The 19,282-nt window shown below is 35.5% G+C and overlaps 1 protein-coding gene across 1 annotated transcript in view; it reads right to left on the bottom strand.

Annotated features, from left to right (window-relative positions):
• Positions 1-17,981, bottom strand: part of galnt14 (UDP-N-acetyl-alpha-D-galactosamine:polypeptide N-acetylgalactosaminyltransferase 14 (GalNAc-T14)) — a 115,262-nt gene extending 97,281 nt beyond the window's left edge. Inside the window, exons 1-2 of the mRNA XM_056481125.1 lie at positions 17,632-17,981; positions 4,038-4,207 (exon numbers count right to left, since the gene is read on the bottom strand). Coding sequence (XP_056337100.1) covers positions 4,038-4,207; positions 17,632-17,766 — 305 coding nt within the window. The 5' untranslated portion in view covers positions 17,767-17,981. The remainder of the gene's footprint in view (positions 1-4,037; positions 4,208-17,631) is intronic.
• Positions 17,982-19,282: the final 1,301 nt, after the last annotated feature.

The following is a 19,282-nucleotide window of genomic DNA, read 5'->3' as shown; positions in this document are numbered from 1 at the left end:
CAGAATGCGTTCAGCTTGCAAATTAACATAAATCTTCGATCGCTAGCAGTGTGAGTTCCAATAAGGATGCAAAAAGGGTTGTAACTGTCCCCAACAAGACCATCGTAAAAGGGGGTCAAACACTGTATGCGCCATGCAAACATAGGTTTAACATGTAAATGTGCAAGTTGAAGGTATTTTACATCTAACTGTCATGTGCATGGCGTATTAGGTGTGAGGATGGAGTCTGCTTTCACTTTGTCGATCAGTGACTGCAGGAAAAAGAACATTGCGCTGGATGCCAAAATTATCCACACAAAAACTAAAAAGCTTTATGAACCATTTGCTGACAGCGATGAATGCTTGTGCCTGACAACAGGTTTTGATCTTTGGATTCATTCTATAATACTGGATTTATTTTTCAATGAAAGTTTGAACTTTGAGAGTGTTTAAACAAGAGCGAAAAGTGTGAAATTTGAATGCCTGTCTGAGAAAAGTGTATTAAGTGTGCAGTGAGGGGTTTTACAGCCTTAAAACATCTATAATAATTGTAAAAAAAATAAAGCTGACTACTTCGCAGATTTCACCTATAAACAAGGGACCACTGTTGATCTTAATATCATCAATGTTAAACTTGCTCAAAAAGATTCACAATTTTTTTTTTTTGGAAACCCATACACAATTTATTATTTTAGGATACTTTAAGGAATGTCTTTGCATTCACTTTCGATAAATTTTATATGACCTTGATTGCTATTTTCAAAAAAAGAACATTTATTTGCACAATACTGATTTGTTTTAGGGTGACACGGTGGCTCAGTGGTTAGCACTGTCGCCTCACAGCAAGAAGATCGCTGGTTTGAATCCTGGCTACGTCAGTTGGCATTTCTGTGTGGAGTTTGCATGTTCTCCCCGTGTTCATGTGGGTCTTCTCCGGGTGCTCCGGTTTCCCCCACAGTGCAAACACATGAGGCACAGGTGAACTGAATAAACTAAATTGGCCGTAGTGTATGTGTGTGAATGAGAGTGTATGGGTGTTTCCCAGTACTGGGTTACAGCTGGAAGGGCATCTACTGTGTAAAACATATGCTGGAGAAGTTAGCGGTTCATTCCACTGTGGCGATCCCTGATAAATAAAGGGATTAGCTGAAGGAAAATGAATGAATGAATGATTTGTTTTGCAGAAAAGTAAATAATGTCTGCAGAAACAGATTATACTTTCTATTTTTATCATTATTTCACATGTGTACACAAAACTTTGATCATGTTTGTACCTGGATTTACTGTTTGATCAGATGTGGACACACTTGATGGCCCTTTAAAACAAAATAACTTTAAAAATCTATAATATCTGCATGTAATATTTGCAGTGAGCTTAAAATTCGAAATACATTTGATGCCGTTTTTTTTTTTGCACTTTATCAGCATAACACTTTCCTCACCAAAATATGATCACACATGGTCAGAGGAGGCGCAAACATGAGAAAATCTGTCATGGCTGACCACTTGTGATCTTATTATCCAAGATGGATGTTAATACCAGGTGTAAACAGAGTAAACACGATAAGAGTGCAGAAATAGCTGCGAAATGAAATCTGCCACTCTGCTCGACTGAAGTGACATGCACTAATGAGTGAGCGACCTCCCACAGCACTGCAGAGGGTGAAAATGCACTGTGGCCAGAAGCGGTCTCATTCCAGCAGCTACAAATACCACGAGGTCATGTTGACACTGTCAGATATCACATACAGCGTTTTCAGAAAAAACTCAAACGCAATTACCAATGCAAGTGGAATCATGTTAATAAACAACTCTGCTGAATGAATAAAATCTGCAGAATTACTCAATGCAGTAGTGATTATGTTGAAAATATATTAAACATTTTTGAAAATTTCATATGAAAGAGGGTGAGAAAAATATACTGCACTAAAATAAATAGAGATTTGTGTATAAAGACGATAAAGATCAAGGCTTCATGGTAGGACAGCTTTTAAAGAATTTTATTTGACTAATTTCTTAAAAAGGGTAAATTTGCTATTCTCGACACTTTGATGAAATTACACCTATTGATTGATTGATCTATTATAGGTTATTATTTGTGCTCAATAATTAAAGTTGCAGTATGTAAGTTTGGTATTAGGTATTGGTAACTAGGTATTGCATTCCTGGTTCAAAACACACTCAAGTGCAGGTTGCCAGATTGACGACACCAACAGGAGTGTGCCAGGCTGTTGAGCCTAAAGGTAGATTTAAGGCAGATTTAAGGCAGATTTAAATTGTGTTCTATATAAAAGCAACGGTATGCGATAGAAGAAATATTTTTCTAACCAATACCTGAAATATATATTTTAGAAACGGCTTCTATTTCTTGCAGCTGAACAACAGGATAAACTGACAATGATCACCTCAGGTGCACCTCATGTGCATTATTCAGTGTTAAATGCTAATAATATAACTTTGAATGCCATTTTCCATGATATTTATTGCCATACTACTGAAAGCAGCAGCAGATCTTGAAAATAAAATAAACCTTTTAAAATTGAACTTTATAACTGTGACTCAGTGTAAGCCAATATATATCAGTGAATCAGCATGTACATTTAATGGTGTTAAAGAGGTTTAATATGTATTAATTAAATTAAAATTTAGTGTGTTGTTAGGACACGGGGTTACAATCTAACCTGCTCACCTAATGTTTACATTTGTAATATTTATATTATTTGCTAATAAATAACCTGATGTGGAACTCTGAATCTGCTTCCCACCAGAAGCACTTTCCCACTGTTACTATCCACCACAGGTCACATTTTCAGTCATGGATGCATACTTTGAGAGCCTTCCTGACTGAATGAACGAAAAACTCTGTTTTCACCAAGACATCCCAGGGTGCTGAAATATAATTGGCTAAACTGGCATTGGGTGGAATAAAGGGACCAACACAGACGTTCTGGCACGTTACGCACATTTTTAAAGCAGAATAACTGACTGCAGCATAGTTTTTCAGACAAACAAGAATGTTCACCTAACATGTTACATAAAATCTGCAAACATATTATGGTATTTTTATGCTTTAGAAGAGTCAAAAACTTACATACAGCACCTTTAACAAAGAATAAAAATTGCTGGTCTGTTTCTTAACAAATTTGGATAAACTCCATAGTTCAACAGTTCAATTTTAAATTAAAATTTCTAATCCAACAGTGGAGTTTCTCCAAATTTTACCTAAATTTGAGCTGAAACAACCCAGCATTTTGTTTTTAATATAATTATTCGTATTATTATCAATACTGAAAAAAAGATCTGCTTCATATTTTAGTGCAAAACTTTTTAGGATTATGTGATGAAAATGTGCCTCAAAATAACAATTTATAAACAATTAAAGGTTTTATTTAACATTATAAATGTCAATTTAATATGCAAATCATGAATTCAACAAAAATATGATGCAGCACAACTGTTTTCAACTCATACATTAGCATATTACCCTTAGTTCTGTAGTATCATGTGGCACTAAACACAGGCTGCTGAAGATTCGGTTCAATTTTGAACAGGAATATACTAAATTTTAAAATCTATTTCCTATTTATATTATTCTTTCTTTCTTTTCGGCTTAATCCCTTTATTAATCTGGGGTAGCCACAGCGGAATGAACCACTAACTTATCCAGTATATATTTTATGCAGCGGATACCCTTCCAGCTGCAACCCAACATTGGGAAACATCCATACACTCTTGCTTTCACACACATATACAACAGGCAATTTAGCTTATTCAATTCACCTCTACCGCATGTCATTGGACTGTGTGGAAAACGAGAGCACCCGGAGGAATATTATATATTGCATATACTTTAAATACTTTAAAACATAGATGCCTTACTCACTACACTGCTTTAAACCACATAAAAATGTTGCTCATGAAATTTAATCCCAACTCCTCTTACCACAGCACACCTTTCATCAGTTTCTAAAAGTTTTCAAGAACTCACAGATGTACCTTCATTAATTTAATATGAATCGTGTGGGCATTACATATAGATCACACACACGCGCACACACCTGTAATGCCGGGTGTCTCTAAGTGCTCTGTTGCTGGGGATTCGTTCGCTCTCTCTTTGATTGAAGGCATACAGACTGTATGGGTCCTGGCCCGGTTTCCATCTGTGAGCACTGAGGTAGCTTTTCTCTTCAAACTCTTCCAGCAGGTCATCCCACTCAGTATCAGAGATCTACAACATAATGAAAACACTGCGGTCAGATTGGTTACAGGTATTCAGCCTATTAATTCTATCCATACGATCTCCTTTCATAGAAATACTGAAAGTCAAAGGCACATCGGGTTAAATGTATGTTTGAATATCAAGTTGAATTTTAACAAAACCTCAAAACATGCTTAGAGACATGAGCTGATATTAAATATTATAACACATTATGATAAGAACATGCATGATATTGTTTTTGTGGGCCCTTTATAAATTCTGTGAATCCTTATATATCATTTAACCATTTCGAAAGCTTTAAAATAATGTTCTGATTGTTTTATTCAGTGATTTTCATCAATGCATCAGATGATTAAATGCTTAATTGGCTATTTATTTTTAACATAATTTATTTTTAACATTTTCATATGTTAATCTGAGTTACAACATGCCAGAAATATTTATAAAATAGTTCTGATTCTTTATAGGTCTATTGTTCATGAACACTTTACAATAAGGCTCCATTTGTCAACATTAGTTAATTACACTAAACAGTCAATGAAAATGACTTGTGAAGCATTTATTAATCCTGGGTGATGTTGATTTCTTAGTTAAATGTTTAATAGTTCATTAAAATCATATGTTAAAACCTTTTTATTTAATGGAGCTAATAACAGATCAAATTAGTTTTAATTTTGAACCAATAATAATAACAATAACTTGTAAGAAGTGCAGATCTTTATCACTGTTTTACTTTACATTAGTAACTTTTACTAATAAGACCTCATTATCTGTTTATAATCCTTTTGCAATTTTAATCAAAATCAGAATCAAAAAGAGCTGTATTGTGAAGTCTGCTTGTACACACAGGGATTTATCTTGGTGGTAGGAGCTTCTAGTACAGAGAGTACAACAAATGCAAACATACATAGAAAAAAGATCATGATAAACTAGCAATAGCATAATAAATTGAGAAAAGGAAAGTTTCCTATAAACAGTGCATATTTATTTTATTTTAAAAAGTGGTTTAGTTGGGATATGGCCTATGGGAAAATATTAGTGCACATTAATGTTTACAGTTAACATTATGCAAAACACAAAATTTATTTTTGCAGTTTTACCCATTAAAATAACCCTTTTTGCACCTTATGTCAGTTTGTGATAATAAAAAAATCCCAGAAGATGAGCAGCACCAAATATTTAAAGAAAAGTAATCCAAACACAATTATACAGGGCTTTGTTCACATCTTTATAAATGTAAATCTGAGGCCATTCAAAATTTTCTAATAATTTTTATTAAACATTTTCAGCAATTTCATATAAAACAGGGTGAGAAAAATATACTTGGTGCAAAAGTGCACCACAATAAAATTGAGTTTTGTCTGTGAAGATGAAAATAAAGATCAAGGTTTTAAGGTACCAGCAGCACAACTTTCATTCATTCATTCATTCATTTTCTATCGCTTTTCCGGGGCCGGGTCGTAGGGGCAGCAGTCTTAGGAGAGAACCCCATACTTCCCTCTCCCCAGACACTTCCACCAGCTCCTCCGGGGGGGATCCTGAAGAGGTCCCAGGCCAGCCGAGAGACATAGTCTGTGTTCTGGGTCTTCCCCGAGGCCTTCTCCCGGTGGGACATGCCTGGAACACCTCCCTAGGTAGGCGTCCTGGAGGCATCCGAAACATGCCTTCTCAGGTCACCTCAGCTGACTTCTCTCGGTGTGGAGGAGCAGCAGCTCTACACCGAGCTCCTCCCGGGTGACAGAGATCCTCACACTATTCATAAGGGCGCGCCCTGCCACCCTGCGAAAGAAAACTCATTTCGGCTGCTTGTATCCGAGATCTTGTCCTATTAGTCATGACCCAAAGCTCATGACCATAGGTGAGTGAACAACTTAAAAAATATTAGTTTGACTAATTTCTTGAGTAAAGATTAAATTTCATGATTATTATTTTATGAGTGGTTCACATTTTTCACAGGTTCTCTACATTTGACTCTACATTTTGATAAACTATTCATTGACTGACTGATTGATCCATTATAAACTGTTATTGGTGCTCAATAATTAATAAAGTCCTTCTCAATAAAATAGGCAAAACACATTATTATATACAACATTATTTTTGCAATTATACCCATTAAAATAACCCTTTTTGTAGCTTATGTCATTTTTGTGATAATAAAAAATCCCAGAGGAGCAGCACCAAATGTCCAATATTTAAAGAAAAGTAAAATCCAAACATAATTATACAGGGCTTAGTTCACTTCTTTATTAATGCAAATCTGAGGCCATACAAAACTTCTTAATTTACATTAAACATTTTGGGAGTTTCATATAAAACAGGGTGAGAAAAATAGACTTGGTGCAAAAGTGCACCACAATAAAATTGAGTTTTGTCTGTGAAGATGAAAATAAAGATCAAGGGTTTGTGGTACCAACAGCACAACTTAAAAATGTATTTATCTGACTAATTTCTGGAGAAAATATTAAATTTCATGATCATTTTTTTATGAGTGGTTCACATCTCTAAATGTGATATGCTACTCTACATTTTGATGAACTATTGATTTACTGACTGATTGATCCGTTATAGGGTGTTATTGGTGCTCAATAATTAATAAAGTTTAAAAATTGCAATTCACAAGATTTATTTTTGCAATTATATGTGAAAATAAAAAATCCCAGAGGAGGAGCAGCACCAAATGTCCAATATTTAAAGAAAAATAAAATCTAAACACAATTATACAGGGTTTAGTACACCTCTTTATTATTGTAAATCTGAGGTAGGGCTGCACAATATATTGTTTCAGCATCGATATTGCAATGTATGCATCCCCAACAATCACATTGCAAGATTTACAATGTTGAGTTTGAATTATAGTTGACCAGGAGCCACAAAACACAGGATTTTTAAAGTCACTGCAAAAATTAACCATAACAGAGTGAAGGTTTATCATTTGAATGTAAGGCCTGTGAAGGAGCATTTCAAGAGAGTTTAAAACATTTGGACACAAGAAACCATGACTTTTGGTGGCGTGACAAAGATTAATTGCATTTAATTATTTATACAATGAAGATGATATAGTGTTCATTTACATTTAGAAATATCTACATTTCAAACCTAAACCAAGATTATTTTGCTTGTTTTAAAGAAAATACCACTTAATTTTGACTAATTACTTCTGAAAGTGAAAAAACATCTATTTTTTTTATATTTGGACTAGAGACAAGGGAGCCCCAAGTAATTTGCATTGTGATTACTCAATTTCTGTACCTAAATACTAGTCAGACTCCCTAGAAATAGTCAAGTAGAGAATTCAAACCATCTGGTGAAACTATATTAATATCGCAATATTTATCGCAAAAAAATAAAATATCACAATGTCAGATTTTTCCAATATTGTTCAGTCTTAATCTAAGGCCATACAAAAAAGTGCAGGAGTGCAAAATGTTTTTGAGAAAAAAAATCCTTTGTTATTGCCTTTAGTATTGTGCTAATACCATATATCATGATAAAAGCTTCAGCAATTTTTGCAATAAGACAATTTGATCCCCTCCTATGCCTAGTCATGCTCTAATAGGAGTATTTTAATTAGGTGCAAAGACATGTCCAGTAAACTACTTAAAAGAGTTGCTATAGGCAATATTCCTAATTATCATAAAAAGTCATTAATATTTCAGCATTCTGCAGCACCATCACACCACCAAACCCCTCGAAATACGATACAGTAGTCACAAATATTGAGGGCTGAACACACTCCGTCTAAGAATCCATAAGGCCATATCAATCATAATTTAATAAACCTCCACATTCTGCACCGACAGCAGCTTGAGAGTTTCCATGTTTTCCCACTTATTATTTCCTAGAGCTTTTTTGCTGATGTTAGACCATTAAGGGGGCTGGAGGCTGTTGGTTATAGTTGAGGCTGGTGATTACCAATGCCAGCAGGTTGCTGGTTTTTCCCCAGACGCCTGTATGAATGCTGACTGATGATGATGCCTCCTCCTCTCCTGCCTTACCAAATGCAGCTACTGCCCTCCATGGAAATAAGCGCAACTAACGTTCACATCTGTGTAGAGATTCGGCTTCAAATTATGGAGAGGGTTGTTGTTATGAAAACACACATCATCAATCAATAACCCATGTTCATGACAGGTGTGGTTTCATAGGAATTGTTAATTAGAACCAAGCAGGTATAAAGAACATGATGATCTTCTTATTACATTATTTTTTAAACATAATAAAAAATTTTTTAAAAAGAACATTAAGCCAAAAGTCACATTTTCTTACTTTTCCTTGACTAACGCTGAATTTCTATGACCTAGGAGCACTGAGCAGGCAAAAAGGAAACTATGGGCCCTTTCATACACCCAGTGCAATAAGGCACTAAGACATGTTTGGTGCGATTTCCTGCTATTTTCAGACTAGCGCAACCCTAATTTTCAAATTTTGCGCCACATTGTTTAAATAGCAAATCCATTTGCGCCACTTTGTGGACACATGGGTGTTCCTGCCTAAAAAGTGTTAAGGCGTATTCAGGAAATAGACCACGCCGTTGACCAACTAAAAGCTGGTCTAAAGTCCAGCGCAGAGCGTATTAGTTATGCGCTTATGCATGTTCAAACGCTCACACAGTGCTTAATACACACAGGATGTACAGCAATACACAAATATCTTTACAATTAAAAAAATTTAAGCATAAAAGGTTACAAAATTATTATTCTCTACATAAATATAAAAACCACTACCTCCATGCCTTCTTCACCTCGGGGGCTTTTTTTTTTTAGTTTATTCATGACAATTTGCATTTGTATAATGTTATTATTATTAGCAGTATTATTTATTATATGCATATTTATATTTGTTTTAATAAAAACAAGTTTAGATTTCTCCACTTGGAGGGTTTTGGATACGTCTGCATCACCATATGCGGCAAAAGAATAGGACGTGTGTTTGGACACAATTCTTCTTTATTATTATCACTTCATTATTATTGTTCATTTATTAGTTTGCTGGAAATTAGAACAGAATTTAGAAATAGTTTTGAAATAAATCTTTGCGCTTAACAAACAAAATTAAATATGTAGACTAATGGATGTCTTCAGTGGAGTGAGTGTCCACCGTTTCCTTATCCACAAGGAGTAAATTAAAGAGTAAAAGTAAAGTAAAGTAAAGTGAATGGAGAAGGCTTGTTCTTATACCTCACGCTGCAGATAGTCTGTTTAACTGTTTCTCACTAGTGAAGCGTTCGGTTTTTCCACTTACAAAGTCCACTATGTAAATAGCAAATGCGCCATTGTGCGACGCAACTGACTCTTAAAGGGAATGTGAGATGAGACTCTGATTGGTTTAATGCACATTATGCTTAAAACACACCCATAACTCATTAAGAGAATAAGCACAATCCTGTTAGAACATGCGCATGGTGCAAATCGTATTTTTCCCTCCTTAAAATAGCAAAAATGGACTTGGACACGCCCTTAATGCTATTGCTATGCACTTCAGACTCTGCGCCTAGATCGTTAAAATAGAGCCCTATATCTTTAAATCACATGTTGTTATGTCATATCTGTTTAGGAGACTCAATCACAAAACACTGATGAACTGGAAGTTAGAATTGCCTTTTTTTAATTTAACAGGTTTGGTAATATTCTCGATTAGATTATAATTTTAATACAATATTGATTGATACATTAAATACCACAAATTTTACACAGTACTCTAAGTCTTTGAATATGTGATCAAGTAATGGCCGCAGAGACAAACAAATGTCCAAACTTAGCAGTAATTAGATTCCATTCTAATTATAGCTATATTTTCAGTTCAGTCAGTGACCTTCCATGCCACCTATCCGCTTATTAAGTCGTGACGTATCGGTGACATATGAAATACTGTTTCCGAGTCCAAGCCGCTACTCAATTGAATTGAAAAAATATTCATTTATGACCTTTTTAGTCATACTATACATTAAAGTGAATTTTAAATAAAATTATTGTGTACACATCACTCTCTGGGCTTGCTGCATCACAGACACCAATATTTTAACAATTTATAAAAAATTAATGACTTTCTGGCCATCAGATATTAGGCATGGAGATGCATATATATGTATATATATGTATATATATATATATATATATATATATATATATATATATATATATATATATATATATATATATATATATAGCGATAGTGATTTCTGAAAGTAATACATCGCTTTGTAAATGTTATTATTACCATTTGATGAGTCTCCCCATAGTTTTATAGAGCGCTTGGACCCGGAAGCTCATTTACGTGACATCACACTTAACAAGCGGATATAGGCTACACTCAAAAAAAATTTAGAACACAATAAAACCAAAAAAGTAAAAAAAAAAAATAATACACTTTGATAATTGAACAGTAAAATGTAAAACTAATAACAAAAATCTGGACAAAAAAATATATAAAATCCCCTGATTTCTGTTTTCCAATATCTGGAAGAGACCTTTTAAACATCTACAGTATGATTTTCCAGAAATTCCATGACTCGTGGCAACCCTGCTCATAGTTCAAAACATGAGCTTTTGAAAGTGTCATCCAGCTGAGGAGAAAAGTTTTCATAAACCTGTCTGAATCTACAAAATGTAAAATATTTTACCAAAATAAGAGCATAATCTGTTATTGTTATTTTATATCTGTTATTAAAATGTTATTTTTCACTGACTTTAATCTTTTAATTTCACAAAAGACATATAAATATAGTCCACTAGAGAACCACGTGACTTTTCGGTATTTTTTTTTTTTCTTGAGTACTTTTTGAATAATAGATTACTTTTTTTTTTTTTTTTTTTTAAACTTGTTTGATAATTTTATACATTTTTAAGAGTAATATTTTATTAAAAATGCACTCAAGAAACAAACATACCTTAGTATATATATACTAAGAGTACCAAGTCATGTAGTTCTCAAGTGGAATCATTTCAAGAAACCTTATTCTTTTTTTCTTTGGATTTTTTTTTTCAATAAAATAACAACAATGTTAATGCTGAGCTTTTAAATTGTCCTTTGGAGCGAGTGAACTTGAGGGCATTGTAAACACGATGAGTTAAGAATTAACCAGTGAGCCCACATGTCTTTTCTCAGTATTGCTTGTGTGGTTGGGATGTCATGGCCCGCTGCTTTACAACAGCCACAACAGCATCTTTACAGCCAGTAATAGAGGCTGGTATTTGCACATGTCTGTTTCTTTCCACTGCTTAGCATGATAATGACTGGGCTTTCAATTCAGCTCACCAATTCAGCTTCCCGGTCATTTCGGTATCAGATGACATTACCAATTTCTTTAACAATCGCTTTCTGTCTGTTTTAAAGTCAGGCTGATATTAGAATGCAGATTCAGGCATTGTGATATGTTTCATTAGGGTTGCGCAAAACTGCATATTTCAAAATCAACCTTTTGTGTTGAAATACAATAGACATGCAAACACTGTAGGATTTGATGGTTAATTCGTCTTTAATGCTTTATCTTGTTCTGTATTTCACAATGCTGAACGACTACCACATTTAGCAACTAAATTACAATTTCAGGTATAATGACAACCACATTTAGAAGTGAACAACTAGTAGTTATCGACATATCAGAGCTGTGTAAACCATATGTCTGCATGCATACAAGGCCAACAGGTAGACAAAAACATTTTTTTTTCACAAAATGATTACTGACAAATTTTTTAGCAAGTACATAATATTGCATAATATTGTCCATACATAATCTTGGGCATATGTAATATAAGGGTAGGAATAATGTCTCTTGAAGCTGCAATTATAACTCTCAGCGTTCTGGAAAATGAATTGAAAGATGCCCAGCACACTAAATAATAATAATAAAAACATTACAACTTCTTTCAGATGGTGTTAAAAATGCACCCTCAACAATGGACTCAGCCCTTCTTATTTCTTAATTAAGAGAGAGGACAAAATTACGCCCAATCAAATAATAAATGCACGAAAAGAAGAGTACCTGATTTATTGGAATAAAGCAGCAGGAAAACAAAGTAAACTTAAATGTTATTTAGACCTAAATAGAGTTTATACGACAGCAACATATGAGTGCAGTAAAGGACAGTACATTAAGAACATCAATGACCAAATACAGACTGAGTGCTCACAGTCTGACTGTAGAGAACTGTCAACCCATAGAGAGCTGCAACTGCCCACACCATGACGTGCGGTGAGGTTTGTGGCTGGTGAGGCACGACTCTTTCAGGGTCATATTTACATGCACCCAATATCTTTGCCTTCTTTCCACACACATGGCAGGTACATGTTGGGCAAAGGAGCCATGTAAAATGTATAGCGATTCAGTATGCCCCCCATAAACACCAAGGTGGAGACAGACAGGCTGTACTAAGCGATGCGCACACACACAAAACCTGCACACTGGTCTTACCTTTACTTTAAATTATGTCTTGAATGACTTAAATTACTTTGGAATGATCAAGTTATCTCCTGTCTTGTCCTTTGAAGCATGCCCTTTAGCTCCCGCATTGGTCGTCTATTATTTATTTACGTTTTGAATAAAAATAAATTTTGAGAAACTGTTTGAGCTGAAATATTAACGTTACATCCAGGATTTTTGCAGTCAGATAGAGCAAAACATAAAATAATGGACTCCTATTAAATAATGTAATATACTTTAGAAATATAATATTTCTATAATTTACTGCGTAGAAGAAGAGCAACCACTAAACAAGAAAAACTGTGAGCTCATGCGCGCCCTCTTCATTGAGGCAGAGCTACTGCCTGCCTCACTTCATGTCTTCAGTGCGGCTTTATAACACTAAATAAGTGATAGACATACATGAAATACATTACCTATTATATGCAAATTAGGACATGAAGTAAAAAATGTCTACATTGTATAAAAACATTTTAATAAAGCATTACATTGGTAGGCATTGCATCACCTGCCTCCGCTGACCGCACGTCCCTGGCCCACACTGTGCCCAGGCAGAGGTGGAGACGGAGGAACACTTCCTCACCCACTGCACAAACTATCAGCATATCAGAGAAACATTCTTCCCCAAATTCCAGAGCATTTACCAACGATTCACCGAGTTAGATGATAAAACACAACTGCAATATATACTAGGGAAAAACTGATATGTATGCTTTTAGCGGCACAATACATTAACGCCTGTCACAAAAAGAGAGAGGAACCCAATAAAAAAAAATCAGTGATGCTCTTGCAAACACACACACACGCACATATCTAGATTGTTATAAATGAATCATTGTAAATATACTGATTATTATTATTTTTATTAGTGTTTTATCTTAAAATGTTGACCCCTCTGTCCTTTTTTTTGTCTGGCTTGCTTAGAAATCTCACCTGTTTGCCAAAAATTACTAATAATCTCTCTGGGAATGTCTGACACCAGCGTATATCCTACGTACTGTTATAGACTTGCCAGGCACGAAAGCTTGACAGGCGTAACAACAGTGACAAAGGAAGGCGTTATTGGCCTAATTTTGATAACGGATCCATAATGATAAGATAAAAAAAGCATTTATCGGCCAATAATGATATGGCCGCCGATATATCATGCTTCCCTAAAACTATAAATGAGCCATTCCAGCGTTATGGATGTGACATTTGCAATAGAAGCTCAAAACATAAATTGACTGAGGAAGTATATGTTAACATTATTTTGAAACATCTCTTTATATTTTTCAAAACAACAAGCCACAGAGCCACAGATTAATCTGTAAAAAAAAAATTTTATTTTAAATATAGAAAATAAACATGCGTTATGGATGTGACAAAAAAAGTCTGCAAGTTTACAGTATACAACATACTTTGTAGAAATTCTGTAAATGAAACTGCACAACCCAAAATAAACGATGCTAGTCAAGAGGATAAGAGTTGGATCACTATAGAACAAACATGATTGATTTTATTTGATTTTACATTTTGCATGTTCTCCCTGCGTTCGCGTGGGTTTCCTCCGGTCCAAAGACATGCGGTACAGGTGAATTGGGTAAGCTAAATTGGGTAAGCTAAAGTGTCCATAGTGTATGAATGTGAGTGAGTGTGTATGGATGTTTCCCAGAGGTGGGTTGCGGCTGGAAGGGCATCCGCTGCGTAAAAATGTGCTGGATAAGTTGGTGGTTCATTCCGCTGTGGCGACCCCAGATTAATAAAGGGACTAAGCCAAAAAGAAATTGAATGAATGAATGATTTTACATTTTTGCATTTATGAGGAAAAAGCTTTGTTACAGATGTGACATCTCTCCGTTATGGATGTGACGGATGTGAAATTGCCACTTGTGTGACTTTGGTAAGTCAAATTAAATTGTTTGAAAACACTAACAGAGACATTTTTGAGTATTTTTAAAGCACTGTAAAACACAAGCCTACACAAAAACTGCAGAAACGGTTTTGCTATTTTGGCGCAAATGGCAAGGTTGGCATTTGCATGGAATCGCTCATATACTTCGTAGTTAAATAGAAACTGAGCTGAATAACAGCAAAAAGGTTGACTTTTTGAGAAAAATGAACCACCCCTTCCACTAGGCTGGCTACAGGCCTGTGGTTGGCATCATCTCTTCACAGCTCTTGGATCTCATCAAGTGGCGTAATATCTTCATTTAGGTTGAAAAGAAGAATGAAGGTTATGGGGGATTGAAATTACATGAGGGTGAAGAATTCATTTTTAAAAATCCTTTTTGGGTGAACTAACCCTTTAAAAGACAAAAGGAAGTGCGCAAATAAAAAAGTAACAATAAACTCTTTGCATTAGGGCACAATCACTCTGCAAGATGAACTCTTTTAATCATTAAGCATACTCAGTAATAGAAACTGAATGTAATTAGCACACATACACACACACACACAAAAGATGACAGGTTCTGAATCCATGTGTCAAATTTCCTATCTGCTTTACAATTTTATCCGCCTTCAAAAAAAGCAGCGTTCGCGCAGCCACCCCCACGCTCCCTGCTGAAATCATTAGCTCCTTGATGCTCCACAGTCAGTGATCAGGGCATTTGAGCCATGCCACGTTTGGGGCTCAGTGTTTCCCCCGGCTCCCACTGAGCTCAGCCTTCTAATGAGAGGAGGAGGACAGACTGAGGAAGTGGTAATTGGATCCTCCCTGTCCTGTCGTCTGAACTCGGCATGTGTGGGTCCTTTTTATAGAGCGCTACTCCACCAAAGCCTCTCTGCCCTCTTGCAAAGCACAAAACCACACATACTGAACTTCTATTGAAATCCTGCTCCCTTTTCACAGGCCCCAGCAGCACACGCTCAGCAGGTACACAAGTCGTGCATGACTGTAAAATCAGTATTGCATTAAAATGATTCATTCCAACGTTGTGTCAAAATTCATGTGCAGGCAAATGATGAGTCCATCAAACTCCATCTGTCCGGTCTAACACCTGACACCGAGCCACGGCGAATATACCGCACAACAACACTGTCTGCTTGTGTAATCTGTATTGTGGGACATATCAGCCATGAATCATGGTAATAGCAGATGTCACGGGTGATATCTGAGTCCTCCCTTACCATTATAAAGATAATGCATCACTCTGCTGATGGGGGAGTATCTTCCCATCGAATCTGAGTGAGATGTCATCGCTATTTGATGAATGGTTTGAACACACTGGCCACCGTGACACACAGCGCATTCACCTCAACAGCCGCTGCGCCAACCCTGTATTTCACATTCCTCCTCGCCAATAACAGCTATTGCGGGTCTGGCCTTCCCTGTCAGGGTTATTACAGAAAATAGATATTGAAGCAAACAGCAAATTGAAACATGATGTTCAACACAGAATACCAAAGCAGGCATTTCTCTCCCAGCGCTAAGTTGTGTTTAAAGGGGGGAGTGTCAGCAAAATCTATCACTTAGCACTTTTCAGGGTCACATAAACCATTTATTTTGGTTTATTTTCACATTCTCAAAAAATAGAAAAGAATGCAAAGTCAAATCCAAGCATTTACCAGCTCCGAATGCTTTCTTGAAGATAAATCCACTCATAAAAACTCAATCATTGTCTCAGTGCAGATGTAAGGAGCATGTGCGACATGTTTTCATATTTCCGCTCCTATAGAGTGTTGCTCAGTGTTGAGATATATTGCGCCATATATCATGTTTCACACCCCATTACCCTCGGTGATACTTTATTGTCATATACCAGACGCTGTTTGAATGAAAAACTGACTTACAAGATGCACAAGCAGATTTACGCATCTAAACAGCAACAATACAGCAGCTAGACTATTAATGCAACAGATATGAGAATCATCCCGCTATGCTGTTTGTGAATATCTTTGACCTTCTGTTCCTGTACTTTCTAGACAGTGAACATAATAGTGGAATTATTTATTGATTATAGTGCCTCCTGATAAATCCACTGCAAGATAACTATTTCTTCATTCAGGATTTAATCCAAAATGCATATAAAATTTACTATTTCATACAGTACAGTGCTTTTATCTTAAAAGTCAAGGAGAATGAAGTACATAAAGAGATGTGTTATTTAATTAGCACATTGAAAAAAGATTATTAAAGACATTGGCATAGTTTTTCTCCTTAGATGTTTCTCATGAAATTACCCTATATGAATAAAATAGAGAACACAGAGATGTGAAATGAATGTGAATAGCATAACTTACCTAAATTGCCTTCAGATGGAATTTGTATATTCAAATCTCAGACACTTGGCATCTTTTAGACTGTTCTCAAACTCCAGGTCAGAGGAACCACATGTCAGATTATAATTTCTCATGAAAAGCAAGTATTAAGTAATAAATGCCAATAAAACGAATTGTGAAACAACTGAGCTATATTACAGTGATTTCTCTATTTAGTATGGAGTCAGAAAGTCTCTGAACTGTTTCTAGAGCAAAATGTCGTGGACACAATGGTCGTGGTCTATTTATAGGCTTAATTAGGAACATTTTATACATGCTATTTAAATATTTACTTCACAACTCAATAAGCTAGATTGAGTATCTGCTCCCTCTTGTGCGCACTTACATGAAAGCTGTTACCATGCGTCCGTCATACTGAATGATAAGAATTCAAGCTCGCATATAAAGAGAGACCAAACTGACCATTTTTGTGAACAAACTAAATGTCAAAAGGTTATCGAAAACCTATTACTTCGTCTCCTGAGGGAAAAGTATATTTACTCTCGTGCTGGCTCAGAGTCAGTTCAGAAGAATAATTCGTGAGACAAAATGTTACTTTTTTACATATTTAATATGATAAAAAGATACTACAGGCTAGACAGTTTTGCCCTTCATTATTGACAGAGGTATTGTAAAAATGACGCACCTTAAATGCTATATTTTCTCATAAGAGAGAAAAAAATAAGTTTGTGACAGGTGCTAAAAACCAATGTGCCAAACAATCATCTTCGAGGCTTGAATGTTGAACATTTCAAAACGTCTCACTCACCTCTTTCACTTGCGGTTGCTCGTTTCTTTGGTCAGGTAGTATTTTCCGGCTGTTCAGCAGTATGAAATATAGTAAAGCTGCTATCCAAAAAAGCGCTGCCAGGGCTAAAGTCAGCTTTCGAGAAAGCCTCTTCATTTTCAAACGGCCGTCAGCGATTCATTTCAGTTTGGAAAGCATTCGCGCGCTCCTGTCAACCAGCGAAAGGCGATTTGTGTCCGCGCGCCGCGCACTCGCTTCTAGTGCCGTATATCCAGGAATGAGGTTGTTGCTCTCGTGCGCAGCGCGCTGACTTGCTGAGACTGTGAGTGACGCTGGCCGCTGTCCAGCGCGATTAAAATCATCCTGTGTGCCCGCCGAGCTACTGGCAAATTGTGAATGGGTTTAGCACCACCTACCGCGGAACGGCGCTTTCACGGACCTGCCCGTTCCTGACGCGCTTCTCATATTGCTTCGCTTTGAATTTCTCTCGGTTATTTGGGAAACGGGCTTACAATAAGCAGGAGTTCTACTGCCATATAAAGCCTGAATTATTAGAGGATTTTGTGCGATTTATAGAACAAGATAAGCCATGGAAACCACTCGAAGAGAAAGTAAATATATTTTATGAGGATTTTATGCGGTTGCTATAACCATTAAGTCACTAAAACTTTAAGTGCCATTTAATGATATTCTAATATGACTATAATTAAAGCTATATTCATCTATAAAACATTAGAGGTCAGAAATTGTTTGTAAATACAATCTCTATTTGAAAAGATCACACTTTATATAAGTTAACGGTATTATAGTGTTAACTGTACCAGTAAATACCTAATTAACTACTTGAAATGTAAGATTAGGTTTAGTAGTAGTAGTAGTGGTTAGTGGTAAAGTTAACAATAAAAGTAGACATTAATTAAATGCAAATACTTTAAACTGCACAAATATAATATATATTGCAGAAAATATTAAAAGAAAAGTACAAAAGAATAAATCACAATAATCAACTCATTAGTTTATCAGGCAGCTTCTACCCTTTCTAAATACAAATAATTCACCAAAAAAAATAAATAAATTTGCTGTTAACTCACCGTCAGGCCATCCCAAGACGTAGTTGATTTGCTTGTTCAGTAAAGCATTAAAGAAGATTTTCAGCTGTGATTGCAATCCTTCCTGATTCATAATTGGCAAGTTAACAGCTACCAGCACCTTGAGAGTCAAATAAATAAATAAAATAAAAATGCAGGCGAGAGACAATTAACACATGTGACTCCTGATGCTACACTGAGATCTTATGAAGAAAAACAAACAATCTGTGCAAGAAACTTAACATTAATAAATGAACAGCATGATCACAGGCATACAGTGCTCAGCATAACTGAGTACACCCCATTTTGAAAATGAATATTTTTATCAATTTCTCAGTGAATATAGGTAATATGCATTTGAACAAAACAGATTTATCAAACAGATATATCTATTATAAGATAATATTTTAGTCACAGAACAGATGTATGGAAAGATAATACATTTAAATCTATGCAAAATATTGCAAAAAATAAAAAATAAATTACAAACTACAACATTTTAACAAAATTGTATATTTTTTTTGTTTCTCTTTATTTTTGCTAGTAAAAAAAAAATTCCCCATAATTTCCCCTAACATAAATTT

Source organism: Danio aesculapii, chromosome 20 (assembly GCF_903798145.1).
Source record: "Danio aesculapii chromosome 20, fDanAes4.1, whole genome shotgun sequence".
Taxonomy (NCBI): Eukaryota; Metazoa; Chordata; class Actinopteri; order Cypriniformes; family Danionidae; genus Danio; species Danio aesculapii.
Note: the sequence above shows the minus strand (reverse complement) of the source record. Positions and strands in the feature narration are given on the sequence as shown.